At 42.2% G+C, this 24,265-nt stretch overlaps 1 protein-coding gene across 2 annotated transcripts in view; it reads right to left on the bottom strand.

Moving 5' to 3' along the window:
- Positions 1-2,292: 2,292 nt before the first annotated feature.
- Pcnx4 (pecanex 4) overlaps positions 2,293-24,265 on the bottom strand; it is a 45,360-nt gene continuing 23,387 nt past the window's right edge. For both annotated transcript variants that reach the window (NM_001329383.1, XM_039112963.1), the window contains exons 4-11: positions 23,557-24,071; positions 23,245-23,345; positions 23,009-23,128; positions 18,943-19,306; positions 14,691-14,794; positions 9,932-10,962; positions 9,105-9,291; positions 2,293-3,103 (exon numbers count right to left, since the gene is read on the bottom strand). In NM_001329383.1, coding sequence (NP_001316312.1) covers positions 2,852-3,103; positions 9,105-9,291; positions 9,932-10,962; positions 14,691-14,794; positions 18,943-19,306; positions 23,009-23,128; positions 23,245-23,345; positions 23,557-24,071 — 2,674 coding nt within the window. In that variant the 3' untranslated portion in view covers positions 2,293-2,851. The remainder of the gene's footprint in view (positions 3,104-9,104; positions 9,292-9,931; positions 10,963-14,690; positions 14,795-18,942; positions 19,307-23,008; positions 23,129-23,244; positions 23,346-23,556; positions 24,072-24,265) is intronic.

Raw genomic sequence — 24,265 nt, 5'->3', positions numbered from 1 at the left:
CAACTTGAGTGGCTATTCCCACCAAGTCCCTGCCAGACATCCTTGGCCACCTGCATTCTTCTTCCTCCAAAGCATGGCAGAAGAGCTTCTCTTGTTGATGCCTGCACCAACACTGTACCAAGAGCCGGACATAAGCTTGTGGGGTTAAAAAACACACCCTCGGGGTTGGGGATTTAGCTCAGTGGTAGAGCGCTTGCCTAGGAAGTGCAAGGACCTGGGTTCAGTCCCCAGCTCCGGAAAAAAAAAAAGAAAAGAAAAAAAAAAACACACCCTCAGGTGAATGCCAAATCGTTAGCTTCATTTACTGAATATATACCCCAAGTTCAGGGGGTGGAAAATTCCAGGAAGCACAGTAGGAAAGCCTGGCTTAAGGCCTCAGGAACAAAAGACTAAACATGTGCCCCAAATTTACTGGGGAGAAATCCAGGAAGGCCAGCCTAAGCCCCAGGAACAAAGACTGAGAACAAAAGACAGGAAGGAATGGACCTTCACCCAGGTGTATGACCCTGGTGCTTTGCCACCTGGCCAGGGTGCTCCTTCCTGGGAAGAAAAGGCTTCTACATGCATCAGCAGGGCTTAAGCTGGGGTGGAACACTGCAGGGTCCCAGGAGGGTCCTGCCCTCTCTCTCTTTCCTCTCTTCTCAGGCCTTTTCCCCTGAGACCTGGAAATCCTGTCTTTACCTTTCGCCCAACAATTGTCCCATGAGTTTCTTTACTGACAAATCAAGGAATTATTGTGAACAGATTCTTAGCATCAGGATCTCCTCTTACAGGTGTAGGTGAAAAAGGACTCGATTTTATTTAGTGGGGTGGGCCACTGGGAGTTTAACCAAGTATGAACAATGCAAATTGAACTTGTTTTGGAGGGAGGGTGTCACAAGGGTCAGGGACAGACTTGGAAGTGAGTGTGATCAGGGTGTACAAGGTGAAATTTCCAAAAAATCAACAAACAATATTAATTTGAAAAAAAAAAAGTTCCTTCACTTGCTTCTGGTGCCACTCTGTAGAAAAAGCAGTTCACACAGGGAAGTTGGTTGAATTGTGATAAGTACTCTATTTGTATGGATGGTCCATCATTGTAGTGGTTTGAATGAAAATGGGCCGCACAGGCTCCTCAGATGATGACCTGTGTGCCCTTGTTGGAGGAAGAGTGCCGATTTGGGGTGAGCTCAGTTTCAAAAGCCTGTCTAGGCCCAGTCTCTGCCTGCTGCCTGTGGATTAAGGTGAAGGTCTCAACTCCAGCTCCAGCACCATGCTTTGTTTGAGTGCTGCCACCACTGTGGTGGTTTGAGTATGCCTGGTCCAGGGAGTGGCACTATTAGAAGGTGTGGCATTGTTTGAATAGGTCACTGTGGGTGTGGGCTTTAATACCCTCATCCTAGCTGCCTGGAAGTCAGTCTTCTCCTAGTGACCTTCAGATAAAGGTGGAGAACGCTCAGCTCCTCCTGCACCAGGCCTGCCTGGTTGCTGACATGCTCCCACCTTGATGATAATGGACTGAACCTTTGAACCTGTAAGCCAGCCCCAATTAAATATTGTCCTTATGAGAGTTGCCTTGGTCATGGTGTTAGTTCACAGTAATAAAACCCTAAGACACACTAACATGATAATGGGCTAATCTCAGAATCTGTAATCAAGTCCCCAATTAAATCCTTTGTTCCATAAGAGTTTTCTTGATCATGGTGTCTCTTCATAGGACTAAAGCAGGTTCCCATCTGCTGAGTCTCAAACCCATCGTCTTTCTTCCCTCTAGATAACTAATTCATTTCTAGGCAGTGAGAGGATAATGATGACTTTCTGATCACTTTATGGAAGTTTCCCTTCGTTTCCAAATTTTAGCTCGTGTACTTACAGCACTGGTGGCCCACTGGGTAAGTCAGTTGTCAGTATTGTGTATGGAGTCAGAACTACGGGATGTCTTCGGCTTGGGAGACACATGGTGAATGAAGGTCCTGTTTCATTTACATTTGACTGAAGTATGTGGAAAGATGGATAGTACTTTGTTGGAGAGAGGCTGGCACGGTCTCTCAGTTGGTGAACTGCTTGCCATTTAGGTATGGAGACCTGAAGTTGTTCTCCAGACCTCATGAAAAAAGCCATGCATGGAGGCATGTACTTCCAATCCCAGTGCTGGGGAGGTGGACATAGGATGGGCCTCACAGTCTGGCCAGCTTAGCCAGCAAGCCCCACATCCCTGAGAGAGATGCTGCCTGAGGTTGACCTCGGGCCTCCACAAGCATGGGTAGGCCCCAATTCACACCGATATCCATCACAAAACAGAAAGAACAAAAGTTAGCTGGTGAGATTTTATTTCAAGTGCTTACGGTTTCCAAACAAAGTATATGAAAAATGAATACAATGAATGGAACAGTTCACACCATGTTAAATGCTACAACAGTATATTCGAAAATACCAAACATTAATTACCTTTCAAATAAATATATGTACATGCTATGTTAACCATTAAAAGGACCCATTAATATTTAAAAACACTAATATGAATGTCCTTTAACTATGTAATTACATACCTGTTCACTTTTTAAAAGACACATCACCATTTAGACATTTGACAAAGCAGTAAAAAACCATCTAATCTTGTACAAATTTCTCTAGGTACCAAAACCAATCAGAATTCATACAGCACAAATATTGGCCAACGACTTTACCCATCTGAGACACAGAGGAGCTGTTGTTTGAGTCATTCAACTGGCTGAGAAGTAGCTCCGCAGACCTTAGGTTTCCTCTCGGGCATTCTTGGGGCAATGAGAGTCTCGGGAAATTACAACACTTACACTCCTACTTTTCAGTTAGAACCTCCTCTGATGTGCTTGCATTTGGATGAAGAAATGAACTAATACAAATGTATATGAAGAGGTTTGGAAGAGAAGATTGGATATCCTAAGGGAGGGTCAGCGGCCTGCACAGTGAGGTTCCTCAGCAGGAGTGGGTGAGCTTGGATACTGTAGCGCTCCTCATCATCATTGGTGGCATAAAGCAGTTCCCATGAGAGGTTGGCCCACTGACCTCGAACAGCCTCAGCGTTCAGCTTCCCGATGTGCACTGAGAGCTCCTGAAGCATCAGGACCCTCGAGGTGTAGACGCCCTGGGAGTGTAAAAGGAGACGGGAGTGAGCACCACAAAATAAAGCAAAAGTGTCCACCAGGCAATGGAGATTGGTGTTTTAAAATGTGCCAGTTGCTTAGCTTTAGAATGGAGAATTGCCCTTCAAATAAATATGACAAGAAAAATTTCACTTAATTATGAAAAATTTCAGTGAGTCTTCTCTGACTCCAACCCACCACTTCAGTTGACCTGGCAATGCAGAGCAGAAAATGCTAGTTACTGGACAGATCTGGTAGTGTCTCATTGGTGACAACATAGCAGACAAACAACTTAATAAAGGAAGGTCTGCCCCACCCCTGTGAGGAACATCTTGGCAGCAGGAGCAAGAGGCAGCTGAGCACATGGAGTCCACAGCTAAGGAGCAGAGAGAGGAGAGCTGTTCAGCACCTTCTTCCTTTCCAGGAGTCTGGGACCCAGGCCCACGAGACGGTGCTCCTCCCCACAAGGTTAGGACTTCCCACCTGGATCCAATCTAAAATTTTCTTACAGATGCGCCCAGAAGTTTGTTTTCGTGATGATTCTAAATCCTTCCCAGCTGACAGATAAGATTAATCACCATGTTGAATAATAGATTGCCTAGGCTCCTTTTAAAAAAGTTTTTAAAAGATATATTCATTTATTTTATGTATATGTGTACATTGTAGCTGTCTTCAGACACACCAGAATGGGGCATCTGATCCCATCACAAATGGTTGTGAGCCACCATGTGGTTGCTGGGAATTGAACTGAAGGCCTCTGCAAGAGCAGTCAGTGGTCTTAACCTCTGAGCCAACTCTCCAGCCGTTTCACAAAGTTTTAATGAGATGTGGTTCAGTTTCTGCACACTTTGCGCATTTCAATTGTCAATTTATCACACAATGGCTCTTGGGCATTCCCAGAATATGCAGTAACTACCACAGTACATCCTGGACCAGTCCTCATGGCTTCACGAAGAAACACTGCACTCTCAGCTGTCACTTTGCTAACTCCTCAATCTGTTCCACAATGGCTCTCGACCTGTACAGAGTCACCCATTCAAAGTTTACCACCCTTGTACTTGAACCATCATCCTTCATTCCTTTCTGTGGCCACAGGTATACTATAATATAGCCCATATACTATATACCTTACTCCATATCCGCCATCTGCTGATGCACAGTTGGGCTGCTCCTGCCTTTCAGCCACGATAAATACCACATTGTGAACATCCGTGTGCAAGTTTTTGTGTCAGCCAAACTCTTTTGCTCTTTTCCAGTACAAGAGAAGATTTATGTCATGGTTCCATGACCAACTCCTTGAGAAATTACTAGAGTATTTTGCCAGCATTAGCCTATAAGGGTTCTAATCCCCTCACTCCCTTGTCAAGACTTACTGACTTTTTATTCTAGCTATTATAATGCAGTAAAATGTTGCAGCTTTTGTTTTTCTCTTGGGTAGTGCTGGAGATCAAGGTCAGAGCCTGAACATGCTAGGCAAGCAATTTTACCAGTGGGCTACATGCCTCAGCCCTACTTTTATTATGATCATTAACGATGCAGAGCATTGTGTGCGTGTGTGTGTGTGTGTGTGTGTGTGTGTGTGTGTGTGTGCATTCGCACTCTTTTTAGTTACGTGGTATCTGTGGAGAAGTGTGTACATAGCTTTTGTCCACTTTCAATTGGAGCCTCTGTTTTTATTAGATCTATATTATTTACATACATAGTAACAAATCTTTTATGAGATGTGCAGTTTTTTTTTCCCATTCGGGGTGGTTTCCACTATTTGACAGTATGCTTTAATACACAAAGGTTATTTTTTCAATACTGTTTTATGCTTAGGAAGGATAGAGTTAAATACTGTATTCTGTGTAGTAGAGGATGACGGTGAAGTCTTGATCCTCTTGGGGAATAGAATGTGTCCTGGCCCAACCTGGGGTCTTGTACACATAAGGCAAACACTGCCAATGGGCAACTTCCCAGTCTTGGTCAGCCTACTTAGTTACTTTCTTCATTTTTGACACAGGGCACATGAAGTCAGGATATATGAGAATTTGTTATAGTATGCATAGCCCTAAACTGCTCATCCTGCTGCCTATACCTCCTAGGTGCAGAATTAACAGTCCTATGTCACCTTGCCTTGCAAGTGGGGAAGCGGTAACTGAACCCAGGGCTTCAAGCATCCTACACAAGCACACTAGCAACTGAGCTGTATCCTAGCGTCAAGGTTTCCCTTAAAATGCTCCTTTTCATTTTTATGTGTATGGATGTTTTACTTGCATGCATGTCTGTATACAGTGTTTGAGAGGGCCAGTAGAGGGTATGTACATGAGTACACGGTCACTGTCTTCAGACACACAAGAGGGCATCATTACAGATGGTTGTGAGCCACCATGTGGTAGCTGGGAATTGGATGCCCTCTTCTGGTGTATCTGAAGAAAGCTACAGTGGACTCATATAAATAAAATAAATAAATCTTTATGAAAGAAAAAAAGACTTTTCTGACTCTTCTGGGTTCTTTGACATATCATGAGGTTTAGAAAACCACTCTGCCTATTTTCACAGCAGGCAGCTGGGCCCTGACTGGAACAGTGTTTGGTCTGTGGACTAGTTGGAGGAGCATCACCATTTAAACCTACATGCGTTATGTGTATGGGTGTTGGCCTGCATGTGGGTCTATGTACCACTTGCATGACTAGTGCCCAGGGAGGTCAGAAGAGGCCCCAGATCCCTAGGAGCTGGAGCTGCCGGTGATTGTGTGCCATGCGGGTGGTGGTGAAAAATGAATTTAGGTCCTCTAGAAGGACAGCCTGTGCTCTTAACTGCTGGGCCATCTTTCCAGTCCTAAGTACTAGCATTTTAATAATATAGTTTTATTCACAAACATGGGTTGTGATGGTTTGCATATTCTTGGCCCAGGGAGTGGCACTGTTAGAAGGAGTGGCCTTGTTGGAGGAAGTGTGTCACTGTGGGTGTGGGCTTGGTTGGAGACCCTCCTCCTAGCTGCCTGGGGATGCTCAGTCTCTTCCTGGCGTCCTGTGGGTGAAGATGTAGAACTCAGCTCCTCCTGCACCATGCCTGCCTGGGTGCTGCCATGCTCCCACCTTGATAATGGAATGAACCTCTGGACCTGTAAGCCAGTCCCAATTAAATGTCCTTTATAAAGCTTACATTGGTCATAGTGTCTGTTCACAGCAATAAGATCCTATCTAAGATATAGGTATTTTATAAATATGAGTAGTTTTATTTTATTGATATTGATTTAGATTTTGATTCCTTCTTTCAAGAATGTTTTACAGTTTTCACAGTACATGTTTCATACTTATTACATTTCTGCCTAAGTATTTTATGTATGTATGTATGTATGTATGTATGTATGTATGTATGTATTTACTTATTTTTGATACAAGGTCTTGTTATACTGTCTAGGTAACCTGGAATTCACAATCCTCCTGCCTTGGTCTTTTGCACATAGGGATGGAAGGCACAAGATATTCCGGCTTATATTTTACTTTTTTTTAATTAAAAATTTATTTATTATGTGTGTGTACACAGACACACATCACAGTGTACTTACGGATGTCAGAGGACAACTTTTAGAATTTGATTCTCTTTGACTATGTGGGCCCTGAAGATTTAACCCGGGTCATCAGATAAAGCAGAGGAAGTGCCTTTATCTGCTGAGCCATTTCAGCAGCCCTTCACTCTTTTGGAAGTGGTGTCTCCTTATTCTACTTTGGTTTTGGTCATTTCTGGTATGTAAAAATACAAAATATTTTATGTTGATCAACTTTTTATATCGTATAATTAAACAGTTTTAAAAATGAATCCTTATATTCTAAAGGTAAGATTCTGCTCCCTGTGAATAATGCTCCTTCCTCAGTTCTGAATTGTAGGACAGCAGTTTCCTTTCTCCTCACTACTCTGCTGTCACGGCTCAGCTCTTACAACAGACATTTATACCAAGCTCAGTGGCACAGGTCACCTGAGTGACTGAGACAGGATGGTCATAGATCTTAGGTATTTATGAATCGCACAACAAGCCTTGTTGAAAGGCGGAGAGAGAGGAGAGGAGAGGGGGAGAGAAAGAAGAGAGATTGGTTGAGGTTTGTTTTCCACCGTTCTAGAAGCCGAGACTGCAATCAGGACTCAGCATGGCGAGGCAGTGCTAAGGGTTCGTTCTGGCTCAGAGAAGGCCGCCTTCTTCCTCTGCCTTTGTGAGGTATCCAATGTGTCCTTGTGTTGAAATGGCCACTAATCCCATCAAGGAGCTCAGCGTTCATGATCTCATCAGACCCTCATCACTTCCCAGTGCACTGGGCAGGACTGTCCACATTGCACTCTCATGGTAACTATACATTTTTATATTAATTGCTGATAAAATGTTCTTACTATCATTATGCTGAATTTTGTTAAATGAGTTTTTTCTTTTTATCTACTGAGATAATTATAGGGCTTTTGTTTCTTATTCTGCTGTTATTGTGTATTACATTGATTGGCTTTCTAAAAGGTAAACCAGTTTATATACTATTTTGAAACAAAAGCTCTTTCTATAGGTGCTGATCAGTTTGTCAATACTGTGTTGAGGATTCTGCATCCATTATGATGGAGTCAGTTCTTTGCCCGGTATGACTTTCCCTACTGCTCTCTTCTGTGTAATTCCTAGAGAGCACATTCATCTCTATAACAAGCCCACGGACACACCAATTGCACACCTCATGTAGCCACAACACGGCTAATGAATCGTTTCTTTTGGGTAATGTTTCAGGACTCAACTTTAATTTGATTTCTATTCATTATTTTTCTTGGATATTTTGGATGCAGTCTGGGTCTGGAGATGTTACCCTTCTATGTGGCTCCCTGACAGAAACTCCCACCTCAGGATATAACACTTCACGGTGTGCACAAGGAACTACAGGCCTTTTCAGCTCTCCTCTTTCTTTCTTTTCTTTTTTTTTTTTTTTTCTTCGGAGCTGGGACCGAACCCAGGGCCTTGTGCTTCCTAGGCAAGCGCTCTACCACTGAGCTAAATCCCCAACCCCTAGCTCTCCTCTTTCAATGAACAGCCTCTATCACATGAACAGGCAAGCAGGATCAAGGACAGACTCTGGACAGTATCATGTCTATGAAAAAGCCTCCCATGAGAGGAAGGGGCAGAGGGAGTCCATTTCCTGACTGTCTGGAATCTACCTGGGTGGTCATAGTGGGGAAGAGAATTTGGAATGCTGGCATCCTACCCCAGGATGGGAGCAGAGGAGGGCGAGCCTTAGGTTCTCAGCCACACCATTGTAATGGAGTTTCTGTCTTGCTGAGGAAGGAGGCAACAAGATGTGCTTCACATAGAGGTTTCCTGCTGTTCTCTAAAAATGGATTTACTACATTTAGAAAAGCTAATGTTTCTTTATTTGCTATATGCCTTAGCATGGTAATATAAATAAAATCTTTTCTGTTGGCAGATGATGCTGAATTCCTCTCATTCTGCTGTAGAGCTAGACAGACCTGAAACCCAAAACAGGCTCCAAACATCCATTTTCTATTGGCTCAATTAGAGATAATCTAAATGAAACAAAAGTAAGCAGGAGGTTTATTTTTTAAGGTCCTCAGGTTGAAGTCTCTCTGGATTCTCAAAGATTAGATTTGATTCAAATGAAGTCTATATGTCAGCAAAAAAAGTAATATACAACTTACAAATGAATTTCTCTTTTTGGACGTAACATTAAGTGGTAATTCTTACACTTGAAGGGGGAATACTGAACCTGAACACGTTTTTGTCAACTGTGCTATGCAGATTTCATGCCCTGTCTTTAGGTCACCTGCTGTGTGGTAACTGCACAGCATGGTATATTGTCCCTATTCAGCCACAGAAGGAAATGAACTGGCTAGTCCAAGTTACACTATCTAATAACAGAACCAAGGCTATGCCTTCTAACTGTTATTAACACATTATCCACAGCTAGAAAGTCACATCATCTGTCAATTCACATTCTGACATCCAATCTTGAAGGTTTCTGCAAGGAAATGCCTTACCATACTAGACTCATACCCCAGGCAGAACAAACACGGCTTTTCTTCTAGAATCGCTTCCTTCCACTGTTCTTCCGACACTAAGCCGATGTACCAGTCCCTCTCATACTCTCTGAGGCAGTTGGTCAGTTCTTTAAAGTCTTCTATTGGACCCAAACTTGCTTTATCAACCATTAGTTTCAGTGTATACCTAAAAAATAGGAACACAAACAATTTCAGAATATTAAAAAAATCTTGGAGATGAAAGCAATTTTTAAGCCTTGGAAGTGGAAGTAAGCCACAGAGGGCACAGGGGGACACACATGTGACAGAGGCGGAGGCAAGGTGACCAGGCCATCCCTGCCTATCTAGAATGAGCTCACGGCCAGACTGGGATCACGTCTCAATAGCCTGCCTCCCATAAAATGAAATCATCCATTTCAGATAAAAAACATAGAGGGAGGTGTTGCTCAGTTGGCAGCGTACTTGCTGACCATCACAACAAAGCCCTGATTTGATGCCAGCACCTTATAAACTAGGCAGTGGTGACCGATGCCTCTAACAGCCACACTCTGAAGGCAAAGGCAGGATATCCAGTTCTACCCTCAATACTGACAAAAACAACAGACACAACAACAAAACCTAAACAAACAAAACAAGGGAAAAATAAAAAATGAAGTGAAGAAATTCAACGAGTCCCATTAAAACAATCCTCCACACACACAAAATCTAAAATGTAGATGTTAACCTGTGCCCAATACAACCATACAATAGACCAAGCTGAAGAAAAATAAAAGAATTTTTGAGTGATTAAAAAAAAGAACTACTTGTATATAATCAAAACAAGTTACCTGAAGGCTTTTCGAACCAGGTGGAAAAGCTCTGGTTTTTCTGAGAGCCAATCCAAGGTGCCAGACCAGGGCAAGCCACCATTGTAGACTCTTACTAGCTGACCAGGACTAGGCACGCCATTGTCTTTTCCAAATAAGCCAATGTAACAAGCCATCACTGTGTGGATATACAAGTCTTTTAAAGCTGTGTCCTCTGCAATTTCTTCTAGTACACATGACTTTTCTTCTGAGTGGAAACATTCCAATTGCCTTAGGACAAACTGATACCAGTCTTCTGGAAACAAGGGGCTCATCTCCATTATTTTGGAACGGGGTGTGCAGTTAGATCTCCATTCTTCAGGTAAACTCAGCAAGCGAGACTGGGAACAACTGAACTCCACGAGAGGAATATACGCCCCATCCGCTCGCTGTCCTTTGTCAACAGCAGGGAGTCCCAACATGACTGTCCTGTAAAGATCATTTTTGGGACCAGTGCCTGCAGAATGGTCATCTGCACTCTGGAAATCTACTGACCCCGGAATAGGCAAATTTGTACAAGGTAGATTGTTGAGCTGAAGTTTTTCTTTTCTGTTTTTGATAGCTGGTTCATCATCAAAAATACTACTGTCAGACCAGTCATGGACAGTGTCTGAATTTGAACTATCTGAGTCTTCCAGGGACTTGGGGCATGGTGGGCTGTTAGAAGCTGGTGGGACCACTGGTGAGGATTTTCCCTTATTTTCAGGTCTGTGAGTATTCTCCTGCATGCTGAGCCTTTTGGAGCAGTGCTGAATTAGCACCCACACAAGCACCTTAACAAGGTCATCTTTAAATTCCTTCAAGTTTTCAGGAGAATCAATTATTCCAGTTAGGACATTCCTGGCATCAGAATACAGTCTCACGGGCAAAACCGTACATGGCGTCAGGACGTTCTCCAGGTGCTCATTAAGGGAACACACTTGCGGGTGTTCCTGCTGGAAAGCACTTTCAAACACTTCATCAACTCTCTGGGCTTCAGCAGTGTGGCAGGATGTTTCCTGCAATTCTAACCCCTAAAGAGGAAAGAGAAGCGCTTGGGTTCACAACCATCTCTTCTCCAGCGAACAGAAACCAATCTCAGGAGTGCAGTGGAATCTCATCACACAGATATAGAGAAGGAAAACGCAAACTCTAAGAGCAGCTACCACTTAAGCTTTATGTCAGCCAGCACATTTGACGCTGGATAAAGAGATAACAAGGAAGGCCACTACAATTTTAAAAGAAATTATAGAATATCCCACTAGAAGCTGGTTAAGACTTACTGTGGCATACTATGCCTTACTTTTATAAGATGATCTGCTGTGAAGGATGAATCACACATTAAAAACTCGTAATTCAGACTAGTTTGGGAGGAGGGGAAGCAAGATAAGAACAGTTAAGGGTGTTGTAAAAGTTCTGTATTCTTTTCATCCTACTTTATATGAGATCAAAGGAATTTTTATAGTGTTGAAAGTACCATAATTTATCAAATCCTATTCCTATTTTAATTTTTTTTCTTTTTTCTTTTTTTTTTTTTTCAGTGCTGGGGACCGAACCCAGGGCCTTGCGCTTGCTAGGCAAGCACTCTACCACTGAGCTAAATCCCCAACCCCCCTATTTTAATTTTTAATAACATTTATTTAATTACTGTTTGTCTCAACCAACTGCAGCCTAAGTTTTATAAAGAGCTGTCTTTGGTCTTGACTATTCCCAGGGTCTAAGCCAGATGAGATGAGGGGTTGAGTGAATGAGTTTGTGCCTGTATCAATTTTAGATACATGCTGATGTAGCTTCACAGAGAAACCTGGACATGGTGACGTCATACATTCCCCAGGTGCTCATTAAGGGAATCACTTGTCCCCAGTCTAGCTGTGCTGACGACTAATACACAAGGAGTAAAGTAGTTATTCTTCACTATTAGAGTTGGTAACTTACATATATCACAAAACCGCTAGTGCCTTCCTGACCCACGTTTAAGTGGCTGCTCCACCAACATGCCACATAGACCTTCCACAGATCTCCTGTCTCCTGGGAGGTTCCTCTTATTTCATAGGAAATATGACAGCTAGACACTGAGCAAGGATTGAGTGCTCCACCCTCCATGGGCATCTACATACACCCACTTTTTTCACAGCTTAGAGACTATCAGCAAGAGAGAGCCGAAACACCTCACAGGCCCAAGGCTAAGCAGAATTGCTACAAAATCATGTCTTCTGGACCTGATGAAGCTGCTGCTCTTAGGAAGCCAGAGAGGCTGTGGTCCCCTGTACACACAGTCAACATCCTGGTGTCCACAGGAAAGGCCTCACAATGCTCTATCCCTAGCACAGGAGTTTGGCAACTGATGACTGCCGGGGAAGGAGAAAGAGCTTTCTTCAGGGGTGTGGCCCGCACAGGTTGTCAATACTCTAGCAGATAGCCCTGCTCACTTGCACACTCAGCACTCAGGAAGCACTGATGGGGCTCAGAGTTCTAACAAAACCGAGACTTGCTTTTGGTTGGCCATCTTGATGGGGGTGGGGAATGGGGTGGGAATAGAGTCTGGAAGGATTTGGAGGGTGGACTGGGGGTGTATATGACCTAACTACATTATCTGCATATGAAATTACCTAAGAGTTACAAGAAAATTAGTAAATACGTTTATGAAGATTATGTTTTCTAAACTTCAAAGTAATACAAATGTTAGTAAGTCCAAAGCCAATAAATAAATAGACAGACCAATAAAGGTTACCTATAAATAGTGTGAAAGTCATGAGAGACCATTAGAAGGATGTATGCCACTGGGTAATATAAACTGTATGATTTAAAAATATAATAATAAAAAACGAAAAAAATACTCACGATAGTCTGCATGTTCCTTCTCAGACTATTCAAGCAAAGTGTAGGTGAGTTATAAGATGTAAAGGATACTTTAGAGCACATCAGTGGACCAACCCTCGGTTTCTGATTTGTTCCAAAGTGAAACTCTTGCATTTCCATTTGAAGTTAATTCATGTAGACCGAGGACTGAATTTTGAGAGTCACACTTGAAAAGGGACAGCATTTTGGTTCCTAGTACTTTCCTCCAGTCTTTGTTAAGATGAAGAATGTATCCATTTACTCTGGACTCAGGACTGTTTACTAAAGGTCCGCTATGTGTTGAGCACTATTACAGGGCCTTAGGTTACTTTCTTGGATAAAAGCAGAACTACATTCCCAGTGGTGTTGCATGAGTGAAGGACACAGACAATAAAAAGGAATCACTTATTCAGTTTTTAGAAGGTGTAAGTGTTGACAAGGCAAGGGTTGGGGCTGCTGGGATGGGAGTGGCTATAGTTTTAAATACAATGGCTATAATACCTAGAAAGAAAACACCTGAAGGTGGTGAGACACGTGATTGATTACCTGAAGGGAGAGGAAACAGCCAGTGGGCTAGAACAGGAGTTAAAGTAGCACATAAGGTTCAAGAAGTAGAAGTAAATCTTGACTGAATGAAACAGATCTGCTGGACCAATGGTTCTCAACCATCCCAATGCTGTGACCCTTTAATATAGCTCCTCATGTTGTGGTGACCCCCAACCATAAAATTATTTTCATTGCTACTTCATAAATATCATTTTATTACTGTTATGAGCTGAAATGTAAATATATATGATATTAAGGGTATCTCTCAAGGGATCCATGTGAAAGTGTTATTCAATTCCCCAAAGGGGTCATAACCCACAGACTGAGGACCACTGCACTATAGGGTTTCCAACAGGGAAATGACATGACCTAACCTTATTTTCAAGATCATTTTGCTTAATAATAGATTAAGAGGCTACTAAAATGATCTGGGTGGGTAAAGGATGAAACAAGCAGGGGTGAGAGGTGATGGAGACAGAGACAGTTACAGGACGAAGGGATCCTGTCAGACTGAATGTGGGAAGCACACCAGTGTCTATTATGTGTGACCTGAGCAACCAGAATGACAGCTGTCTGGGAGGACTGGTACAGACAACTCATGAAACCAGAGCATCTGGTCAGCTGCTGCTGCCTGGCTATGTGGGGCTGGCTACGAGTGCACACCGGAGCTATTGGCAAGGTGAAAGTCACTGAACATTTCAACAAGTGCGAGGTTGGCAACAGAGTCAAACAGTTGAGTAAGGTGAAGCAGATGGGGAGAATTTAGAATACACAACTCTCATAGACATTTTGCCCTTAAAAGAAAGAAGAATGTTGTAATGTGGAGGGTAGTGTGTAGGAGGGCATTTTTCGTAAATTGAAAATGTTTATGTAACACATGTGGATTTAAGAAATTACTGATTCACATTCTTGAGATGTTCAGTTAGACATGGATGACAAGAACAAGACTAGGAGATATCGCCAGAGAGTTGCACAGAGTTAAGTGTACTGGCTGCTTTTCCAGAGGACCCTGGTTTGATTCTCAGCACCCACATGGTGGTTCCAGGGGATCTGATGCCCTCTTTTGACCTCCATAAGTATCAAGGATGAAGTCACATATATAGGCAAACCCCCTATATGTGTAATAAAATAATACTAATATTAATACATTTTAAAAAGACAAGAAAAATGTAGGTAATCTTGTTACCATGCTCTAATATGCAAACAGCACTAGTCAGCTATCGATAGTTGCTTACTGAAATATACCTTTAAAAATCATCATGCATTTTCACCGGATAAGATCCACTTCTTTCAAGGTGAGTTGCTGATGTATACGTAACGGGTTAAACTTGACATACACCTTGCAAAGACTACTGGAAGAGTTTCAAGTGGTACTGACCTTAACATTAATGCAGCAGTAAGTATAGCCACACTCTAGAATCATTATCCATATTAAACGATCCTCAAAACGGCCCAAGTAATGAGACCCAGGTACAAGGAGACCTAAAAGAAATTTAAAACAGGAGAGAAAAGCAAAAAAAAAAAAAAAAAAAAAAAAAAAAAAAAAAAAAAAGAAGAAGAAGAAGAAGAAGAAAATAAAGAAAGGAAATAACATTTGGGCTTGTTTTATCCTGGGAATATTTAAAATTAAACATCTATAACCAAATTCAACTACTTTGTCCAACATTAGGTCAAGAATAGAAATGAACCTTGAATTCCTGTTCTCTCCAATACTTTTAGCATGAAGGAGAGTTGAATTTTGTCAAATGCTTTTTCAGTATCTAATGAGATGATCATGTGTTTTTTCTTTGCGTTTGTTTATATAGTGGATTATTTTGATGGATTTCTGTATATTGAACCATCCCTGCATCCCTGGGATGAAGCCTACTTGATCATGATGGATGATCATTCTGTTGTGTTCTTAGATTCAGTTTGCAAAAATTTTATTGAGTATTTTTGCATCAATATTCATGAGGGAAACTGATCTGAAGTTCTTGGGTCTTTGTGTGGATTAGGTATTAGTGTAACTGTGGCTTCATAGAATGTATTAGGTAGTGTTCCTTCTGTTTCTATTTTATGAAATACTTTGAGAAGTATTGGTATGAGGACTTCTTTGAAGGTCTGATAGGTTTCTGCATTAAAACCATCTGGTCCAGGGGCTTTTTTAGTAGGGAGCCTTTTAATGACTGCTTCTATTTCCTTCCTGGGAGTTATGGTACTGTTCAGATGGTTTAATATGATCCTGATTTAACTTTGGTACTTGGTATCTGTCTAAAAAATTATCTATTACATCTAGATTTTCCACTTTTGTTGAGTATAGGCTTTTGTAGCAGGATCTGATGATTTTTTAAAATTTCTTCAATTTCTGTTATGTCTCCATTTTCATTTCTCATTTTGTGAATATAGATACTGTCTCTGTGCCCTCTGGTTAGTCTGGCTAAGGGTCAATCTATCTTGTTGATTTTCTCAAAGAACCAGCTCCTGGTTTTGTTGATTCTTTGTATAGTTCCTTTTTTTTCTTTTTGGCTGACTTCAGCCCTGAGTTTGATTATTTCCTGCTGTCTACTCCTCTTGGGTGTATTTGTTTCTTTTTGTTCTAGAGCTTTCATGTGTGCTGTCAAGCTACTAATGTGTGCTCTCTCCAGTTTCTTTTTGAAGGCACTCAGAGCTATGAGTTTTCCTCTTAGCACTGCTTTCACTGTGGTAAAAGATCTTTACCAATCCCACATCTGATAGAGGGCTAAAATCCAATATATACAAAGAACTTAAGAAGTCAGACTCCAGAGAACCAAATAGCCCTATTAAAAATGGGGTACAGCACTAAACAGAGAATTCTCAACTGAGAAATCTCAAATGGCTGAGAAGCACTTAAAGAAATGTTCAACATCCTTAGTCATCGGGGGAAAAGCAAGTCAAAACAACCCTAAGATTCCACCTCACACCAGTCAGAATGGCTAAGATCAAAAACTCAGGTAATAGCAGATGCTGGTGAGGATGTGGAGAAAGGGGAACACTCTTCCATTGCTGGTGGGATTGCAAGCTGGAAAAGCCCCTGTGGAAATCAAAATCAGTCTGGAGATTCCTCAGAAAATTGGAAATAGCTCTATCTGAGGACCCAGCTATACCAGTCTTGGGCACATAGTCAAAAGATGCTCCAACACATAACAAGGACACATGGTCCACTATGTTATAGCCACCTTATTTATAATAACCAGAAGCTGAAAACAACCCAGATGTCCCTCAACAGAGGAATGGATACAGAAAATGTGGTACATTTACACAATAGAGTACTACTGAGCTATTAAAAACAATGATTTCATGAAATTGTCAGGCAAGTAATGGAACTTGAAAATATCATCCTGAGTGAGGTAACCCAGACAGAAAAGAGCACACATCGTATGTACTCACTGATCAGTGGATATTATCCAAAAGAAGCCCGGAATACCCACAATACAACTCACAGACCATATGAAACCCAAGAAGAAAGAACATCACACAGAAGTGTATATTCTACAGTGCTACTCAGTAGGGGGAAGGGAGTAATCTCTTGGAAGTAGAGGGAGTGAGGAATCTGGGAGGGAAAAAGGGGGGCCAGTTCAGTTATGGGAGGAGATGAGGGAGAAGGACAGAGGGTCAGGAATTTGAAAGTCGGTGTGTAGCAGTGGGGATGGGGAACTGGTGGTAGCCACTAGAAAATGCCAGATGCCAGGGACCCAAGAGGTTCCCAGGACCCAATAGGGAGGACTTTAGCTAAAATACCCAACAAAGGGGAGATAGAACCTGCAGAGAGCTTATCCAGTGGATAGGCACAGCCCCCAGTTGAGGGATGGGGCCACTCATCTCAAAAATATTAATCCAGAATTTCTCCTATCAAAAGAAAATGCAGGGACAAAGAGTGGAGCCGAAACTGAAGGAAAGGCCATCCAGAGACTGCCCAATCTAGGGATCCATCCCATCTGCAGACACCAAACCCAGACACTATTGCTGATGCCATGAAGTGCTTACTGACAGGAGCCCTGTATAGCTGTCCCCTGAGAGGGTCTGCCAGAGCTGGAACAATACAGATGCAGATATACGCAGTCAAACATTGGACTGAGAGCAGGGACCCCAATGGGGAAGTTAGGCCAAGGACTGAAGAAGCTGAAGGGGTTTGCAACCTCATAGGAAGAACAACAATGTCAACCAACCAGACCCCCTAAAGCTCCCAGGGACTAAACCCCAACCAAAGAGTACAAGAGGATACCCATGGCTCCAGCTGCATAGATAGCAAAGATGCCTTATCTGGCATCACTGGAGAGGAGCCGCTTGGTCCTATGGAGGCTTGATAACCCAGGATAGGGGAATGCTAGGCCACTGGGGCAGGAGCACGGGGGTTGGGGGATGACACACTTATAGAGGTCGGTGGGAGGGAGGAGGGGATGAGGGCTCATGGAGGGGAAACTGGGAAGGGGGATAACATTTGAAATGTAAATAAATAAAATAACAACAACAACAACAAAAGAATAGAAATGAGTACTCACTGCATGCCATTAAGTCAAGCTCTTTGTGAACATTTGGAAGGGTTATCATAAAGGCAGAATACAGAAAAGTTGAGGCTATGTTTGTCAGCAAAACCACCAAGTGGAGACTATTGAATAAAATGCTCAATATGCATGAAGCCTACTAGGGAAGACTACAATGCATGAAGCCGGCCTCACGCTGATCTAAACGATAAACATAGAACAGTGTGTTATGGTTTTGAGATGTTTATATAGTTTACATCAATTTGCGATGTATGCTTTTAAAACTTGGGTCTCTCTTTCAACATAGGACCTATAAGCCTTGCTCATGTTGACTGCCTCCAGCTCCCGGTCACTCAAGTCGTTAGAATTCACTGTGACTGTAGGAGGTTTTGAGCATTCTTTTTCTGGCTGGGAAACAATTTAGGTATTTCTAGTTCTTTTGCTCTTAGAAATAGCGCATCTCTCTCTCTCTCTCTCTCTCTCTCTCTCTCTCTCTCTCTCTCTCTCTCTGTGTGTGTGTGTCTGTGTGTGTCTGTGTCCTTATTCAACATGTGGCCATGATGGGTTAGCTCAGCAGGGCTGGACACTACCCACTGAAATGCCTACAAGAGATTGATTCCCCAAGTGGGCGCCTGGTGAATCTCTACTGGCCCTCAGTATTTGCACATGTTTGTATGCCTGCTTTCCTTTAAAGGTCTCCGTACTGGGATGTACTAGGCAGGGTGATCCACACCAGCAGCTGCTTTCCTTTTACAGGTAGAACCCACTGTATTGACTTGACAGAAATTCATTTTAAGTTCCTAAGAAGCATGAGCAGAAAGGCAGAAAGGTTTTGTTTCAATGGTGAGCCTGCCAATTGAATTTATTACAAAAAAAGTTTTCCTTTTTAAATGGCCAATTCACTCTGGGGAAATTTTCCTTAAGTATTTTTATTATCATTTTATCTCCAAGTAAGCAGTAGAGATATAATTCTATTTCATATTTAGTCTCTGGTTATACATCAAAGTACTAGAATCTGTTTTATGGTTGGATCAAAGGGATCTTCTGTTTTGTTTTCTCCCTCCCTCCCTCCCTCCCTCCCTCCCTCCCTCCTTTTCTTTTACCTCAAATATATCAGAAAGAAGTTTTTAAGCACAGCTTACCACTCACCTAAACTTCCAGCGGCCATTGCAGTCTGCAGTGCTGAAGTCAGCCTGGGGACCATCTGCTGGTAGAACACCGTGTCTGTGCACACACAAGCTGCAGTGCCCACTGCTCCTGGCCAGCTCTGAACTGGACGAGGGAACCCCACCAAGAAAACAGGCAGTGTGAAGAGAGGCAGTAGAGGAGAGGACAGCACTGTTGAGACAACTATAATAATCAGCACAAGGGGAGCAAATATGGCGTTGAGAACACACAAAGTTGTCGTCAGTTTTCTATGCTGCTTCTTCTCCGTCCATGATGCCAAAAGTACAGTCACAGCAAACTGCACCTTAGTAAGGAACTGAACCAGACGGTCTCTCATGATACCAACCTGCAGACACATAAAAATGAGCATTTAACCATGTCTTGTAGTTTCAGAAAATCATGTAAAAATAAATCACATAATGATTATATGACTGCCTCACTATTTTGAGGGAGCAGCCCCAGCAAGCAATTCCTTATAATTTTCTGGAACCTCAAAAGCAATAAAGGAGAAGCTAGGTTTATTAGTTTGGTGTTTTGAGGAAGGATCTCATGGAGCCTTGGCTGGCCTCAAACTTGCTTGGTAGTTGAAGATGACCTTGACCTCCCAACACTCTCGGCCTCTGCCTCCTAAGGGCATGGGAGCACAGACCCCGGCTTGTACTGGCAGCATCTGATGTGTGTGATATCTGCCACGCCACTCATCACTCCACCCAGTGGTTGTGTTGTTAACCTAAGCTTCATGTCTATATAAAGTAAATTGTGCTACACCACTTAAATGTTATGGTAAACGACCACAAGTGACTGGGATAAACTCTAGGAAAGCACAGTTATGGATGCCAACTGAAGAGAAAAGCTAGACTGATAACAAAAGATTGAATTCAACTACATTGAATTAACTAAGATTGAATTAGTATTTTTATATTAGAAGTACAGGTTGTTAGGGAGACTTAATCTCTAAAATGTAGTACAATGATTAAAGTTTATAACTTAGTTCTATGAGCTCAGCTAAGCACTATTTTATGTTACTATTTTTTCTTTTTTCAATTAATTTTTTTCTCTTGGTCAATTTCATACATACATACAATGTATTCTGATTATACTCCCACAATCCTCTCATCTCCTCCCCTCTCAATGCACCCCTCTCCACAAATCTTTCCCTCACATTCATGACTTTTGGTTTTGTGACCTACTGAGTTTAATCAGAGGCATCTGTGTGACACTGGGTTAGGAACTGTCCACTGGAGTCTGGTGGGCTTACCTACCGGTGGTAGGCACAAAATTGAAAATAATGACTCTCCCAAACTCCTCATACAGAATAACTGAAATATTATACCTTTAATGTTACAAAATACTATAACACTTACATAGTAATATAAATATAAAATGTTAATATTTTATATAAAACATTTAAATATAAGCATAAAACATTTTATATAAGATGTAAAGTATTAATATAAAAATATAAACACTAAAATATTAATATTTACTAGATATTATAAAATATTAGGAATGATCAACACCAGTCCTTTACCAATCAATAACATCTCTTCCAGAGAACCTTAATTATATGGAGTACTTCGATCCATTTCAGGTGGTCCTGGTGTGTAAACCAGACACTATCATGAGGAAAACTAACCATAAATATACACACACATGGCTTACACACGCATCTTGAGGATACAGATGACAGATTAGATATTAGGCAACTAAATCCCACACCATATAAAAGACATTGATTGGGTTACATGACCAAGTAGGATTTAGGAATATAATGTTGTTTTAATAATCAAAGCTCAACACATCACACTGTGGTAAGACACAGAAAAAAACATTTGATGAACTCTAGCACCCTTTGTGACAAAAATACTTAGCAATGAAGGGCACTTTACAAGATCTATGCAGAATGCTTAATGATAAAGAATTGACATGTTTAAGGCTAAACATTTTCCTCATGAAATGCCTGCTTTCCCTCTTCAACCAAACTTTTTTCTGACCTGAAACAAAACAAAACAAAACAACAGTAGCAATAAGCCCACCACTGCAAGGCAGTGCGTTACGTCATGAGAACACCAAGCGTGGAGAGGGGGAGTGAGGAGCTTCCTCAGTCCAAGGGTGGCTGCTGACAGGGCAGACGCAGAGGTGATAAGACAAGGAAGGTCAGGGCAAACTCCCAGCTCTGACTGACTAGCAACCAGGTGCTTCTTTATTTATACAGGTTTCAAGACTAAAGACAGACTAACGATTATCCAAGTGGTACAGATTATGTGTAGTTGGATTTTTCATTACCTGTCCATGGTTACAAGTTCAGTTACAATCAGAAAACACAAACCAAGAGATTTCATTCTTTTTTTTTTTTAATATTTTATTTATTTATTATATATGAGTACACTGTAGCTGTCTTCAGACACACCAGAAGAGGGCATCAGATCTCATTACAGATGGTTGTGAGCCACCATGTGGTTGCCGGGATTTGAACTCAGGACCTCGGGAAGAGCAGTCGGTGCTCTTAACCACTGAGCCATCTCTCCAGCCCGAGATTTCATTCTTATTATCCTACAAAGTATAGTACAAGTTATCCTATCCTACAACCTATCTTGTCCTACAACTCCAACTTAAAGAATCTAAAGAATATCTACTCCAAAACAAACGTTACTACATGACGGCCTGGTTTTCAGCTGGCAGTGCTGTAGTTTTAAAATACTCCAGACAAACAGAAGATACCTGAACTGGTCTTTTTAAGTTGCAAATCAATATCAAATACTAATACCTAACTTCTTTTGCTATATATTTCATCATCTACACTTTAAAGTTAGAAAAGTTTGTTTTACTCAACTTATCTTATTTCCTGAGTTCTAGTCTTTCAGGGGTGTACCCTGTATGACCCGCTATCTTTAAATTAGATTTTCAGAGAGTATTAAGCCTATAATAAAAGGAGACCTTGAATCTGTAACCTGTTCTCCTGGCCAGGCAGGGTTTGTCAGTTGTCTTTGTTTACACTGCACCAATCATACTGTTTGAGTTAGCTCAGTGGCAGAGACCTCAAGAAGATTCCTGGGGTAATGGCCTCATCTAGCAATGGGCATATACCAAGGCATAAGGAAGACCTCCTAAGAGTGGCCAGATGAAGTAACTTTCGGGTTTTTCCTAAAAAGACTCAGATACAATGTTCTCAGGAAAAGATATAAAATGAATTATAATGCCAGAAGTCCCCAAGAATGCAACATGTGGAGACCAAACTCCAAAAGTTAGAGACAGAACTCCTGTGACAGTGGTTGGCTCAGCTTTGCTGAAACTGTGTCAAGCCTCTGTGCTGGCTACATGACTCTCACTGTTTCCAGTGGATATGGCTGTGCCACATGGTCATAACAGAAATGTCAGGTAACAAGTGCCTGCCAATGAGAATGTCAAACGGCTGGAGAGACTTCATCTATCATTAACAGTGTATTTCCAAAATTTCAGTACAGAAGCCTGAAGCCTGAAACTTGGATTACTATATGACCAGAGTACACATCTATCACCCTCTCTCTCTTCCCCCCATGGGAAATGAAAACCATGTCCATACAAAAATATGTACACAGATGTTCAGAGTAACATTCCTGTCAACATTGAAAAGCATAAGCCTAAATGTTATCTGATGAGTGAGTGAACCAAGCAGCACATGGATACACTGGAATATTATTTGGCGACAAGAAAGAAGTGCTGATCCATGCTACGCCAATGACCTCGAGAATGTACTAAACAGTTGAAGAAAAAAGACATGGAGAACCACACACGCTATGACGCCACTCAGGTAAGTCGTCCACAAGTGCAGATCCTCACAGAGAGAATGTAGGTGAGTGGTGGCTGGGTCTGGAGTAGATACAGATGATAGGGAGGGAGGGTGGGCTGGAGAACGGCCATTAAAGCACACATTCGGAATGTTCTAGGGTTAGAACTCAATGACAGCTGCACTACTCTGAGCACACACCACAGAACAAAAGGCCTTCAAATGGAGGAGTTCGACTCTGGGTAAGAAAACCTCTCAGCAGAGCTGTGAAAACACACTTACCATCAGCAGTCTGAGTCCTGTATCAAGGCTCCTGTTCCACCAGCAGTCAGTGTTGGACACCATGTGCACTGCTGATACAACCACAGTCTCCAGTAAAGCATTTTCTGTATTCTGCCACACCTACAGCACACAAATTGTCCGCTTTCAGGTAGAAGTCAATAATCTAAGCAAATGGTTAATAAAACCACAGATACACTCAGCCACAGGAAGTGCTTTGCAGTGCATACTGGGCTTACCGTTCTGAAAGCCCTGCTGAATCCAATGGAGACAGACACAGAGTGGAGCCTGTGTAAGGAGCTGTCCAGTGCAAGGAAGGCCACCATCACCAAAGGGGACACTGAAGCAAAACAGACAAATGCACGGTGAGTTTGACTACTGCAGAACCTACTCCTGCCACAGTTGATCCTGGAAAATAGCTCTTAGGGGCACATCTAAGCAGTCAGCTAACAAACTAGAAAACAAAAACCCAAACAAACATAAAAACCATGTATACTACAGAAGTGTGAGGAGTCTTTCCTAACCACAGTTTGTAAACTGCACCTTCCTACCTAGAGTTAGCAAAATCCATCTGACAGCACCAATCTTCAGGAGCTTGCTTTGTTTGTCAAAGAGTACAGACACAGCTTGGATATCCTTCGGATAGAAAGGGTTTCGGAAAATCCCAAAGATGTAGATGCTTTGAGTTTCTCTCAGTAGCCACAGTATTGAAAGTAACACCATCAGAACATAGCCCACGACAGTCTGAGCGCTGCTTCTGGAGACCTGTGAGGAGCTGGCATAGCGATGCAGCAGCCCAGCCTCTAGGAGAGCCATGCCCAGCACAGCAATGCACAGAAGGCACTCCTTCCACCGGAACCAATATCCTGAGTTGCCGGGGAAAGCCTCACACCTGCTTCCTACTCTGTGCCTGGCCACACCACACCTGAAGACCATACTCAAGTCAGTTGGGTTGAGACTCAGTAAGAACCCGAGTCCAGTCATGAAAACAACCGCTCCGACAGTGCTGGGAATGAAGTATGATGCGACTGGGGCCCCGGCTGAAATGATGAACATGACCAATAACCTGGAAGGGAAGAAGATACAAGACAGACGTGAAGGAAATCTGTTCTCTAAGAGTTATGTCAGAGCCGTCAGGGTGGCTCAGTGGGTAAGGGTTTATCCTGCCAAGCCCCATGACCCAAGTTCTGTGTGTAGACCTCACAGGGTGGAAGGAGAAAGCGGACTCCTGAAAGTGCACGGTAGCCCACGGGCACTTAC

This window comes from Rattus norvegicus, chromosome 6 (assembly GCF_036323735.1).
Source record: "Rattus norvegicus strain BN/NHsdMcwi chromosome 6, GRCr8, whole genome shotgun sequence".
NCBI classification, from domain to species: domain Eukaryota; kingdom Metazoa; phylum Chordata; class Mammalia; order Rodentia; family Muridae; genus Rattus; species Rattus norvegicus.
Note: the sequence above shows the minus strand (reverse complement) of the source record. Positions and strands in the feature narration are given on the sequence as shown.